The sequence below is a fragment of the Sylvia atricapilla genome, chromosome 2 (genome assembly GCF_009819655.1).
Source record: "Sylvia atricapilla isolate bSylAtr1 chromosome 2, bSylAtr1.pri, whole genome shotgun sequence".
Lineage (NCBI taxonomy): Eukaryota > Metazoa > Chordata > Aves > Passeriformes > Sylviidae > Sylvia > Sylvia atricapilla.
In genome coordinates this window covers 48,518,529-48,533,117 of record NC_089141.1, presented here as the reverse complement: position 1 = coordinate 48,533,117, position 14,589 = coordinate 48,518,529, and the positions used below count along the sequence as shown (strand labels likewise).

The window sequence follows — 14,589 nt, the reverse complement described above, 5'->3', positions numbered from 1 at the left end:
GTAGCATGTCCATTTGAAATTCATGAACTTTCTCTTTTTCCTGCTTATGAATGGATTTCAATGTGTGCAATCAGGTTTTCAATCAGCAGTAGTATTTTAAGTTATATATATTGGAGTATTTCATGCCCTGTTACAAAATAGTTTTCTTCATGGTAAAAACCCAACCTTGCAAATTACCTGCAGAAATTTTTAAAGTAAAAAAGAAAAACCCAAACTTTAACTCACTGAAAAAAAGCACTGTCTATAAATTATTATTACAACACCATTATCTAGACAATTATCTAATTTTAGACAGTAGTGCAATTTTTCTGGGATCTTTTTTGCAAGCCTTTATTGTGAAGATATAATGGAATCTGTGAATAGGAATCCTACCACCACAAATTCACGGAAACTGCCTTACAGAGGATTGGGTTAGGAAACTCACTGGATTTAACTGCACAGTGCTAAACATGCAGCATCTTCCTAGACAGAGAAGGTACATTTGGACACTTAGAGCACAAGGAAAGGAAGGGGTGGGATATGGCACAGCAAATAAGTACATTATGAACTTAGCCTTGAAAATCAATTCAGAGTTCCTGACCCAGTGCAAACCAAGTAATCCGTAAGATTCCCCATTCTTTCTGAACAGAGTGATCATGTCCAGTGGGACAGCTATTGCAAATGACAGTGGCCTGACCTGTCTGCAGAAAGTTTCACAATCACCTTGATTTCTAACATGGATTCCCCAATGTTTAATAAAGCTGAGTTCCTACTGCACCCACAGTCCTGCTTTATCAATTGCTTTTGTGCTTCTTATGCAGCAATACCCACAGTATTGTACCAACACAGTATATTACACAGTATATTACAAATTAATCAGGTGTGATTGTTTTGAGTTACTATTCAGTTTTCCATTCCTTTACTAAACAATGATGGCATACCTCAAATAATAGTGCATAGAAAATATTGAAGGTGAGTAAAAAACACATCCTAACCCAAGATAGGGTGTATTTTTTTGAAACAGATGTTTATATTTGGGAATACTGTGTAAAAATAACATGTTTTAAGCAACCTCTGTTAAACTGGCTGAAACTGGTTAACACATTGAAAAGTCATCAAGGGACTAAAAAGCTGGTCCTCCTTATCCAGTACAATCACATAAGTTTCATGCTCTCAAAAAATTCAGATTAAAGTACATCCATAGCTATGCAGTCATAAAATTGCAAGAGCCCTCTGAAATCTGAGACCAAACTATAGCTGGCAGGAGCCTTACATGAGGCTTCCCAAAAAGACAAATTCATTATACAGAGAAAATGTCTCATAATAAAGTGAGCTTCAAGGTAATGATTAAAGAACTTTTTATATAAAAGACTGAAATCAATTTATATATATACACACATATAAAAAAAAACAGAGGAAAGGCTTATTTCATAAAACAACATAAGTAAGCACTGACCATCTTTGATGCCTCAAGGGAAAATGATATATTCTTGACTGCATCTACAGTTAAGATGCAGTCAGCTGCAGAACAAGGGAAAAACCATTGTTTTTTTCTGATTTCTGCAGGTGGCTAGCTGATATTGAAGTACACCTGTCTATCACCATGTGAACAAATGCAGTCATGATAATGCTAAAGCAAATTAAAGTTAACACAGACTATCATTCCTTCCATGGTGTGGTGTTGCTTTGAGTTTGCCTACTTTTCACTGTTTGCATTTTGTTTTCACGCAGCTTCAAGTAAACTATGCATATTTTTAAATTTGTTTCCGTTCTTCTCCCCTGGGAGGAAAAAGATGATTGATGGTGATGTTCACCAACGAGGTCAAAGAAGTGGCTACCTGTGTAGCCAATCTTGGACTGTTTGTAAAACTGTATATATACGGAGTCAGAAAAATAAAGTAGAGAGCTTTTCCTGATTGACCTCCTGCTTCCTGCTTTGTCCCTTCGTGTTGTTAACAGCGACAGTGTGGCAGGAGATAAAATGGTATTCACACACTCAAAAGTCACAAAGAAGCTCCAAAAACATCCAGCAAATACATGACATCTTTTCTCCTGAGAAACTGGATTGAAGAATATATTTAGAAAGAATTTTTAAAATAGTCATAATGACTATGAGTAACATCAACTGCAATAATTGAAGGTAAGCTCTATTAAAATTTTCCAATCATATTTACCCCCATTAGGCACCCTGTTGACGGAAAGGCTAAGGCATCCTGTAGTATGTAACTTCTTTTGATTTTTTTTATATATTGAACATATCAAGCTCATTACACTGGACTTCATACCTCTGCAGTGCGTGCATTATTCTTGAAGTGCTGACTACAGATAATGGGAGTTAAACCAAATTTAAATGGAAATGAAATCACAGAAATTAAATCACCTCCTCATCTATTCCTTCAAGGCACTGGACAAGTCTTTGTTGCCTCAGCAATGAGCTAAGGGAGCCAATCATCCCAATTATTTTGGCAATCGTTCCATTCTTTGCATGACTTTGTCCCTCATCTTCTAGGATCCTTAGGATGGATCTAAGTCTCTGCTCTTTGCTCCTAGAAGCTGGACTCAGCATCTGGCTATGTTGAAACCTGGCTTTTTCTTGAGTTTTAGTTAGTCCACAAAATGATTCGACATATCTTTCCAATGAAATGCCTTTGTGTTTCATTTTGTGTATCTTCACCTAAGCACCTTGCTTTGCCAGGAACAATTGAAAACTATAAAAAAGACTGTTAATAAAAATAGCAAAATGGGATGAAAAATTGGATATTGAAATTTCAGCACCATGAATAGCTTAAGGTTTTATTTATATGTTGTCAATTCAAGTAAATAGAAATTTTAAAATAATAAAATTATTTATTTTAATTATTCCTTTCCCCTCTTACTTGCTAATATTAAAATTAATTAATTTATTTTGTTCAAAATGTTGACTACAAGCTGCGCTACAGACCAGTAGGGCAATTACCATATTTTTAGTTAGTTGGAAGAAAGCATGCTTGGACATACAAACTAAAATGTTTTGAATGTGGCAGAGTGAGATAAAAGAATGAGAGTATAGTAATATGTACAGGAAAAAAATAATATGTACAGGAAAAAAAAGTTCTGCAAGAACATGTATTTTTCTACTTTAGAGCATCTGTGCTCCTGAACACAGTAATACAAAGGCTCTGAAAAGCTTCTAAGAGAAACACAAGGAGCATTGTAAGCTGCAAAAAAGTAAATTTTCTCCAGAAAGTAAAAGGGATTTTTGGATTACCAGGGTATATCTAAAGGAAAAGGGTTGTCCTGCTTTTCCTAGTACAAAAATCAGCATTCTTCAAGAAAATCAGAAGCTAATTGTGCCAGTATTGGTAGATGCCACGGTGATGCCACACTTGAGGTCTTGGGGTGCTTTTAGAGTAGTGTCATTTAGCACCCAAGTTCTATCTGTTGTTTCCAAAGGAATGTTTTGGGCAATTTTTCAATTGTTTCAAGAAATCCCCTGTCAAGCACAATACAAAGCTAGTCCATCACCACCTCTACTGAATATTTTCATAGGGCCATGTGGTGAGTTAATGAGGAGAAACAGATCCTGCTCCTATCAGCACAAAAATATTCTCTCTGTCATCTGACTTTAATTGTGTCTGTATCAGAAACATATCAAGTGTACAGCAAGGAATCCATCCAAGAGCCTTTGGAGAAGGGCTACCTGACTGACCCAGCTAATGATACTGCAAAGTAAAAGCATCAATGAAGTTTCCTTGGTACCTCACTCAAGAGAAGGGAAAGCATTCTATGTGACTGCATCAATCGTGGACCTATTCTTACAGTTCCAGACGCTCCGAGAATAGCTGTAGTGGAAATACTTTTACCCATCTGTGCTTGACAAAAAGAGGATATAGCTTTTCTTTCAGCTACAGATCAGATTACACTTGCCTGTAACATTTTCACCTAAAAGCTAGAATGTTGTCATGCACTTTACATGGAGGGAATTTGCAGACCATATGGAAACTAGTTAGCGAAAACATATCTGTGCAAGTGTTAAATGGAACTCCACAATGAGCTCTGCCAAGCTCAAATATGTGACCTACACATATTGCATGTTTGTTTCCAATTAGATTCTGTGAGGATGATTTTAACCTTTGCAACTTCTGTTCTCTGAGGCATTGGAAGAACCTCAGCTGAGGAACCATAGCAGTGTTGGGCTGGTTCTGGAATACTCTGTTTGAAGCTATTTGTATTCAAATGCAAAAAGGTCCCTTTTAACCCATCACTGACAATATTTTCTACTTATAAAATATTCTGAGAAGTTGATGAAACATTTGCCATTCAGGTGAGTGTAAGATACCTTTGAAGAATTTGTTTTATAAAAAGGAGCAATATAACTATTTCAGTTATTAGGAACTTAGTAATTTTAGAAGAGTAAATAGATGAGGAATATTATCAATAAATATGTTCTGCAATGTCAAATTACTACCTGATAGGGTTCCTCTGTTACCAGTCACATTTGGAAATTTACCAAAACAAGAAAAATTAACCATTTCAAGTATTAGTGGCCTAAGGTTTTCATCTAGACCGACAAGATCATTGCACCTTCTTCATTTCAACTGCAATCAAGAGTTAAGAAGGCACTAAGACATTAAGTATAATTTACTCAAACAATAGATCAGCCAGTCTTCCATGGGAGAGAATGATGATAAAGTGTGATGTAAAACTATATGACTTCAAGATTTTTCACCAAAGGTTTGAGGCAGCTGAACTGCTGCAAAAAAGGTGAAATGATGACTAAGTTGTATACATATTTCCAAAAATATATTGACAACAGCAATCATAAATCATCAGATATTCTGGAAAATTAGAATTATTAACTTCCTTTAAAAGTTTTAAAATTAATCTTGTTTTCTACTTCCTTTTATTTTTGCTCTTCACTATGCAGTCAGCTGCAAGACTGTACACTCTTCCCAAATCTGAAAATGATTTAGCATTTCTTACACACACACACAAGAGCACTAGAAAGAGCCTAGGAAAAAGCACATGGCATCAAGGATGTCTGGCAGTATTCCAATTTTAGTAAAATGTGATGGGAGAAAAACTTCATATCATAAAGAAATATTGAAAAACGGCAAAAAAGGGAAAGGATTATTATGTCAGGCTGGAAAGTATATTCAATACATATATTCTATGCTTCACAGAATGCAACAAGTATTTTTATGGTGACCAATTTCAAAAACAGACAAGTGCCTTAAGGCTTAATTAAGGAAAGTTTATTTGCTTGTTTTGATTCTTATAACTAAAGCCTTAACATATAAAGTAACAAAATAAACCATTGCATATAAAACTGTCAAGTTAATTACTAGTTGCCACTAAATAAAAAAATCAAATTTCAATTATCAAGGTCCCACAGGAATCCTATACACTCTCATATCCTGAATAACATTACTAAATTCCTCTTCTTTGAGGCATTACCTGGAGAGCACTTTCAAATACTTCAATACTACCATTTCAGTAAGGAATGAGAGGAAATTTCTCAAAGTCAATCAGGTATCAGAATAAGAGAGAATTTGGAATTCTTTTTCAAAGGCAACTTAACTAGTCAAGAATAGAGTTTAGTTGAGAAAAAGGGTCTCATAGAAGAAATTATGAAAGAAAATATCAGAAGTACACGACCGTAAAAGTAACTCTGAATCCTCAGTTAAGAAGAAAAAAACTCCAAGTATTTTAGAGGTGGCAAAGAAAAATTCAAGTCCCACAGTGTAAAATTCTGTGATGTGCTTGGATTTTTTTACTACCCGGATTGCTATTTAAATATCTTGGGAAGTAAGGACTAGTTTTTAGAAATCAAGAACGAGAGTGATTGAAGAGAAGGTTACACATAACATTAAAGAAAAATGATGGAAAGGACATTACTTGTTTTGGAACTCAGTGTTTGGGTTGTGAACAATGTTTTCTGATTCTGAATTGGGTGGCTAAGTCATAGATGGGGCAAAATATGGAATGACACTCCAAGCAGTTATCAGAAACATGCTACAAGCCACAAACAATCCAACAAAACATGCTGCTCTCTGGATAAGCGGATTAAATACTGCTGTATAGTTGTGAGATTCCTGTGACCTCTAGTGTTTCAGTCTTTGTCATATCCTGGGAACTGTTATAGCTTTATTTATGCTATGGATGTGACAAAAAGACAGAATCAGAACAACATCAATGAAGAATTGGTTTAATCAGTAAAAGAACTCAGGTAAAACCAAGACAATTTTAGTCATATTTTATAAAACCTATAGTGCAATTAATCAATTGCCAAATGGAAAAGGATAATACTGCTACAAATTTTACAACTATATTGAAATAAGAGAGTTAAGAATGTAATCCATAAATTATCTTACAGTCATCTCAATGTGAACCTCAGACCATTAATTTAGGTGTCATTAAGTGAGAAGTGGAACATACTTTATTAAACAATAATATTATTAAAAAATAAGAAGATGAAAGAAGAAAAGGTTCTAGAAAACTTCCATTCCAAGATGCAAACATTTCTAGAAACAAGAGCCAGCACTAAGATGTAATCATGAAATTACAATAGAAAAACTGCACACTAATATTTAGGGAAAACACATGTATAATAGAAGAGGGTTTGAAACTTGAACACAAAGCTGTATTTTTTCCTGTGTAGATCTTTACACACTAGAAGCCTTGTCAGAATGAGACTTTTTCCTCTCAATGAACAGCAATGCTGTGTGTCAGAACAATCCTGGAAGGAAAAGGTTTACTTGGCTGAATATATTCCTCTGAGTACATGACCTGGGAGCAGTGCATGCTCATGCAAATTCCCCCTTCACTTATTTATCTGCGCTAGCATTGATTCATTAGTTTCCTCATGAGCTTGCCATATTTGCACATTCTGCATTACTTCCTGCCTCATTTATGAGACAAATTTTCTAACTATGAAATAGTAAAGACAGCACATAAACCCCATAAAAATCTTTGAAAGTGGTCAAGGATACTTTTCTTTAAAATTTATCAGTTTTTATTCCCCCTCGTGTGAATCCAACTGATTTGCCTGAAAAAAACCAGCCCTACCAAATACAGATACGGGCATCAATAATGCTGGAGCATGGTCTTCTTTTTAACTTTTTTTCTGTGGGAGTAGTTTACACTTTTTAATTGTATTTAATTGTATTTTCACTAGTTTCTCAAAGTCAGGCTTGAAGCATTGAATTATTCTGAGGAAAGAAAGGCAAACTATAGAGAGTGTTTTTTGACAGGATGTGTCACTACACAGCATCTCAGGGGAAAAAAGGGGTACAAAACTATAATTTTTAATTTTAAATGAAATTAAATGCAAGGAAGTGAAATCACAATGTATTAACAACTGATTAGTTCATTTATCTAGAATAGTTATATAAAGTTTAGTGAAAATAAAAAATTGTCTGTATCAAATGAAAAATAAGTAAAATAATATAACCTCATAACAGAACAGTACCTTCAATCAACAGCTCTTGTCCATGGCTACCCAATAACGTTCGAGATAGGAAAGGGGCAAAATCAACAAAAATTTCTCGCAAGAGAGGAGCGACCTTTTCTAAAGCTCTTTCAAGCTTTGCAGTGATACTGTGAAAAAACCAAGAGACCATGATTGTAAGAACATTTCACAACAGAAGTTAAAGGATGTCAAATCACGCCTGCTTTTAAAAGTTTCTGTAAGCTTCTTTAGAAAAGAGGATGATCATAATTTGATTAAACTCTACAGGTTTTATATGGCTTTAAGTAAATGGAAATGTCATGCCAGAGTCAGCAGTGTGTCAGCCTCATAAATTCCACAGTATTTGCAGAGTACTCCAGAACAAGTAAAATTCTTATCATCATTTTCAGATACAGGTCTGGCTTTCTGCTCTCCAGTTTAACACAAGCCTTTGTTCACTCAGGAGAGGTTGAGTGTCTCCTTGCACTTCCATGTGCTCCATTATCAAACTGCTTACTTTCCAATATGTACTATCATTACTGAAAAAACAAAATAAACCAGCCAGCTGAAAAATTATTTTAATGAAGTTTTAGTGTCTGGCATGGTTTAAAAAAGTTAGACCCTGCAGTTGAAAAACTCAGACTTTTCAATGAAGTGTTCTTTTAGTACACACATCCTTGGTACCCAAAAAGTATATACATTCTAGCACATGTATAACTAATAACAGTATTACCATCACAGTAGTGAGTCATATTTTTTTACACTAATTTGGGAAGAGAAATTATAATTAATATTAAAAGATAGAACATGTGTACCTCATGTTTTCAGCTGAATCCTCTGGCATTGGAGCAACAGTTTGGACAGCTGGCAGATTTTTGCTGGTAGCACCATTTACAAAGCTGGATGACGAAGAGGAAGAAGAAGATCCTGAGTCTACTGCACCTGTTCCCCAAAAAACACAAACCTTAATTCAGACTTAAGAGACAAAACTTTTAAAATAGTCCTTGTATTATTAATCTACTTCTAACTATGGAAATAATGTTATGTATTTTAAAACAGTGAAAACCCTTCCATGTGGTTATCAAAAAATTAGTACCTTGACTTTGCTGGTATAAAAATAATAAGCTTGAAATCTATTGAAAATCAGGCAAAATAAATTTTTACCTGAATTCCAATATTCTCAAATTATATTTCAAAGATGAAAATAATTTTATATTATACTGTAAAGCAAGATCTTTCCAAAATAAAGGTGTACTTAAGGTAAGATTGAATGGAGAATAAAATTTTAAATATTTCTTAAAATATGTTTATATATGCACACTGAGCATTCTCAGCTGCTACTACAAGCAGAAACTAAAATAGAAATTAAAAAATGACAGGGAAGATAGAAAACATACATCACTTCAGGAAGCAGTGGGGGAAATCGGTGTCTGAGGAGTATTATTGTTCTCTAATTACAATTTTTCTGTTTCCTTCCTTGAGTCAATGAGAATTGTAAGATCTTAAAAGTAAGGAGGGTATCATTTCAATGGGTTGTGAACAGCTGCCCAGAAAAAAAGATGCACACAGAGCATACATTTATACTTTAAGTGATCTGGGTCAGAGCTAAGGGCTAAACTTAGACTCTAAATGCCAATCTATCATGTTTGCTGAAACGGTGCTGTGAGTTCAGCTTCTCTGAAGCAAACCAGTAAAGGCTCAGAGAGGCCATGAACAGTGAGAGTGCTGTGATAAATGCTGCCCCTGTTCTGCACAGTCCTTCTGCAACACATCACTGCAAGAGAGGTAGCTACAAACAGTCTTGTACTTGGAGTTCAAAGCCTGAGGGATTGCAATGCTACCAGAGAAGAGGCTGACAGGCAACAAGATTTATCCAAGTAAGCAATGAAGGGTGAAGAACCCCAGTTTAGAGATCAATGACATTATTCCAACGGTTTTCAAAAATGATTTTTGTTAACTCCCTGTTCCTGGTCAGTTTTAGCAGTTGATACACCACTGTCCTTTGCATTACATGAGTATATATTGTTTTTCAGTTTCCTGCAGAGATCTACAAAGCATATATGGTTTCTTAACTGCTTAAGCAGCCAGTCAGCAGTGGAGTAGAGGTTAAATGCCAGTAAACGTGACAAATACTCTGGCAGCAATATTTTTTTTTTAAATTTGTCTTTAGATATTTTTTACTGACAAAAGAAGGTAAAGATTAGAACTACGACCAGATAATTTAAAAACATTTAAATTCAAAATGCTATCAAAATGCAAGCAGGATTGCTGGGCTTGCTGACACTAAAGTAGCTGGTGAGGTTCGGGATTTAGATTAGGAGCTGATTTAGGCAGTTTTTTAGTAATGGATTGGGAAAGGGATTGTGGCTTACACTGCGTGTTGTGACTTGGATTAAATATAAATTTGAAATGTACCCAAACACACTGAGAAACTCAAAAATATTAGGTAGGCTATCTCTCCCAACCTAGTAATCACAGCAACTTAACTAAAAATAGGATATCCTAAAAAGATTAGGTCTTTACATGTGTATGTGTGTACATATATATGGCTCTGTGTGTGCTTTCATGTATTTATTCACTTATTTTTATTCTTATATACATAGGGAATACATTTTTTATTGTTTATTCCTTTTTCCTTCCAAAATGGAATTATCTTCATTAAAGTTGTTTTAAAATGCAGTTGCTAAGTTGTTCAACCAGTTAGGCTTCCAGAAGATCAAACAGACCTAAAACTATTGGATTAACATAGAAGTAAGAATCAGGATATGAATTACAGAAATTCAGTCTAAGAAACCATAAAGCCAGGTTCTTGCATAAAAAGATAAAGGAAGGAAACCTATGTCCCCAAAGATGCATTCACAGAACTAAAGGACATCAGTAGCACACATCTCATTAAGTCATGACATGACATTGATTGTGACAGCGATGGCAGATGGAATGTAAACACTGACTGTAACCCATGAATAACTGAAAAAAACCACTTTTCACATAAATCCAGCACCGAATACACCTTACAGATTGTGCTACCCATCACATGGCTATAACTGTATTTCTAGAGTATCTGTGACATACTGTAAAAACAACTGTAAATAGGTTTGGGGGGACATCTAGTGTTGCTAAAAAATTGCATTCTGTTTCCTTTTTATCATAGCAAAATAAAATATAAAAAAAATGTGCTTTTCAATTAAATTCTATACACTAAAGTAATTAATAACATAGATGTTTTATAGAATGAAAGTATAAAAACCAGAAAGTTTTTAGATAGTCTACATGTCTCAAAAAACGATATACATCAGTCACTGTTTCGACTACCATAGGCGTAGCTTAATTAAAAATGGCAAAATAAACATTTTAATCTAATATTTATTTAAATATTTTTCCATGGGATACTACATTTTTTTAAACTGTCATTAATATGTTTAGCATTTCTAAAATGTTAATATAAAACTTATATCTTCAAAAATTCAAATCTTCCTAAAATGCTTTGCTATAGAATTCAGTACATATATAGTTCTAATTAAACCTCATCCTTGCCAAAATTCCATTCAATCAGTATTTTTCATTTAATCAAGCTAATCCAAAGATTAGGATCAAAAATGATTTTATAAAAAAAAAAACCAAACCGTAAGATCTGTCAAAAAAGGAGCCTTTAATCCTCAGTGAATGTACTATGGCTTCTGCAATACTGCCCTCTACTAAGAACATTATTGAGGAAATGACTGATTTTAAAATGCAATTACTTACAAAATAGAGCTACTATATTCCAGCCAAAACAGTTCAGATATTTAATCAGCAAGAAGACTGAAAAGCTTGCTACTATTAAGTATCATTTGGAAAACAAGGTTTCCAGTGCAGGATATTTTTTGAACAACATAAGAATACCTAAAAGGAAATCCATTCAAGATTAACAGAAGTGTCTACACAAGTGGAACTGTTCAGAGAAGCAATAACATTATTCAGAGTATTCATTCCTCCCATCTGCCTCAGGAAAATTACATTTTAAGATCTTATTTTATTTTTTTATCCTTAGAAAAATCAAAGTTTTATTACCAGGTATTAAAGGTATTCTGCAAAAGGAAAGAAAAAACAATGAGTTCATATTACTCCATAAAGCAGAAGGAGGCCAAAAGCATCCCCCTCTGTTTGCTGCAGTCCCAGAGAGATTTTCACGTTCTCAACCCTTGACTGAAGTTGTGATATCCTTGAAGAGAGAGCACTTCTCTCAAGTGCTTTTGCTTTTTTAGAAAGAAAAAAGACAGATATTTCAAAGGAGTTTAAGTTAAATATCAGTTGCTCTCAGTAAGGATTCATTTCTCAATGGAAACTAGTCTCCACTGTCAACAGGCTCCTTCATGATAGAGAATCCCATTACTACTATAAAAATAATTTTAAAAGAGGGTCTAGTCCTCTTTCTATAGATCACAAAAAAATAACTACTAATAAGACATGAATTCCGTTAAATTAAGTAGTCTCTTACTAAAAAAACCTTCTAAAAAGAGCATAATTTTCACTGACAAATAGTAATTGTCCAAAATATTCACCCTCTACAATCTAAAATATGTTTATTAAGTAGCTACTTGTCACTACTTTCTTTGATATATAAGGCAGGATAAATTGGTATGTATCACATAAACATCACCTACTGCAGAGCACTAGAAAAGTTAACTCATTTCAATTCTAAACTACATTTATAAAACAATATGGAGGCTATCTATTAACTCACTTAAGGCTATGCAAGTCCAATGAGCACTAACAAAGACTAAAAAATATATACCAAGAGAAAACACTGTCTCTAACAAAAACCGAGGTTTTATCTTTCCAGGTTTTATTTTGGGACTTCCAAAACAGCAACACGACGATGATTAAAAAACAAACACCACTAAAGGTAACAAAACAAAAAACAAAGACAAAATGAGGGTCACAAGAATATTTAAGGACAATACCTGTTGTATTAATCATACTTTTTGGTGTAGCTCCTGTTGCAGCAAATATATTAGGTGTACTACCCGGTGGCAGTCCACTCCCAGCTGTGGCAGCTCCAACGGTGGTAACAGCCAGACTACCTGGAGGGGGCTTCTTCACTGGTACAACCACACTCCTGTGGAAACAGAAACATCAGATTACTAAAATTGCACAGCAGAGCCAGGAAGAGTTTTTGATTGTGATTGGCTTAGCCTGTTGTATGATGCCATGGCTGAGGAATAATAAAATTGTAAAATTTCTTAACCTTCCTGAAATGGGGTAAAACTTTTAACAGGCCCTAAAACCATACTCCTATCCTTATTCTGCAGCTTCATGTGACTCTGAAGAACCTAATTTGTCTTCCAACACCCAAAAAAATGGAAAGACTCCACCATCTCAATCTGTTGAGAACACTGCTAGCAACAGTATAACACTGCAATGTGTTCTAGATTTGCAAAGATAAGGCTAGCTGTAAGAAATTATGCCAGCAGACTAGGAGTCTGTATGCATGCAGTCACAAAGACTGTGCATTTGTTGTCCCTAATGAAGTCACCTAAAACAACAAATTTTTTGCCTTTCATCTGGACATTTGAATACAGTAGGTTACTCCTCAGTACCCTGAACATATCAGTCTTTCACAGAGATGACTAAGAAAAAATTTTAGGTTCAGCCTTGTTTCATCTTAATCTAAATCAATAGCACACAATGTACATTGAACAGCAAAAATTCAACACAATAAGTACTTGTTTTCATGGTATTGATATTGCTGAGGTTTAAAAAGCAGTCTTGAAAATTTTATGCTTTTAAGAAGAGAACAGGGCTTTCATACAAAAAATCCAACAAAATATCAAATATAAGCAGACAACGCTGCACTCAAACAAACACTTTTTAACCTAATTTGAAATCACACTTAGGGGTTTCCTAGATATGAAGATCAAAAGACTTGCTCTTTGGAGACAATATTTGTTCAACACTGGGATGCCCTCATAGTGGAAGGAATTATATTTACATTTTTATTTTTAATATTGCTGTTTACCTATAAAACCTCCTTCTCCTTAAAAGTCTGTTTCAGTGGCAAACTTGAGTGAAAAACAAACCTGAAACAAATCATATTTGTATAATATTTAAAATATGTTTTCATCATTGTGTACATTTTCTGTTTAAGCAGATACACTGTTCTTCAAAATTAATCATTGTGATTTAAAAAAAAAGAGCAAGTAAAGGCAATTATTTAGAGTGAAGAGGCCACATTTTGCCCAAGAACTTCCTTCAGTAACTGTTTTGCTACACTTTTGTGTAAATATGATGGCATATAATTAATCATAGACTGTGGTACCATGTTTTATGGTAATGTACTTTCTTCCTATGTGTCTAAATCTTCTGTCTCCCTGGATTTTAAAGACTGGTGGTGTCAGTGTATAAAATAATTCATAAGCATTTTTCCTCACTCTCTTTAGAGGGCTGGCAGTTGATGTCTGTGCTCTGAACAACAGTTTACCCCTACCCCAAAGCACATACCGTTGGAGAGGTAAGTCTAGGCATGTCGATTTTTGTACATTAGGAGGAGATGAGTTTGAACAACACCATAGGTATTGATTAAGATAAGCGACCTAAAATAATTGCTTTTTTCTGTAGTTAATAATCTTACAATCACTGCTCATATGAAGTGTTTACACAGCAACAGCTATAGCTGAACAAAGCTGGGTCTACAGGGGTTAGATTAATCTGATCCATAATACCATGGCATTTTCTAAAGTTAGCCCCAATCTACACAAAGATCTCTATTTCAATTAACACCTCAACCAAATATTTGAATTTGAGTTATAATACTGAAAAAGTAATCAAAAGCAAAGTCCTTGTAGTGTCATAAAAACATGAGAAGAAATTAGGGCTAGTTTCTTAAGTGGAAATATTTCCCAATTATATTAATTTCAAAAGGAAACTACTGTCATTACCCTCTATCTTTGGAGAGAATTGCAATAGAAAGGGTGAATGAAGAATGAATGGGAATATTTTATGCTGGAGCACAAGAAGGAAAGACACAGGAGGAAAAGGCATCTTAGACTGGCCTATTCTAATTGCACATGGATTATCAGGTCACCCATACCACAGGCAAATGTGTAGCTTCACAAGATGAGCTTGCAGACAAAAACTGTGAGGAGTGATGACTCAAAGAGCTTGGGAAGGACAGAAAGGCTGTTGGCAGGTCTGTAAAGGTA

General features: G+C 34.5%; 1 protein-coding gene across 1 annotated transcript in view; it reads right to left on the bottom strand.

Moving 5' to 3' along the window:
• NBEA (neurobeachin) overlaps nucleotides 1–14,589 on the bottom strand; it is a 456,143-nt gene that overhangs the window by 258,752 nt on the left and 182,802 nt on the right. Inside the window, exons 31-33 of the mRNA XM_066313167.1 lie at nucleotides 12,352–12,506; nucleotides 8,224–8,350; nucleotides 7,430–7,557 (exon numbers count right to left, since the gene is read on the bottom strand). Of these exons, the coding sequence (XP_066169264.1) occupies nucleotides 7,430–7,557; nucleotides 8,224–8,350; nucleotides 12,352–12,506 (410 nt within the window). The remainder of the gene's footprint in view (nucleotides 1–7,429; nucleotides 7,558–8,223; nucleotides 8,351–12,351; nucleotides 12,507–14,589) is intronic.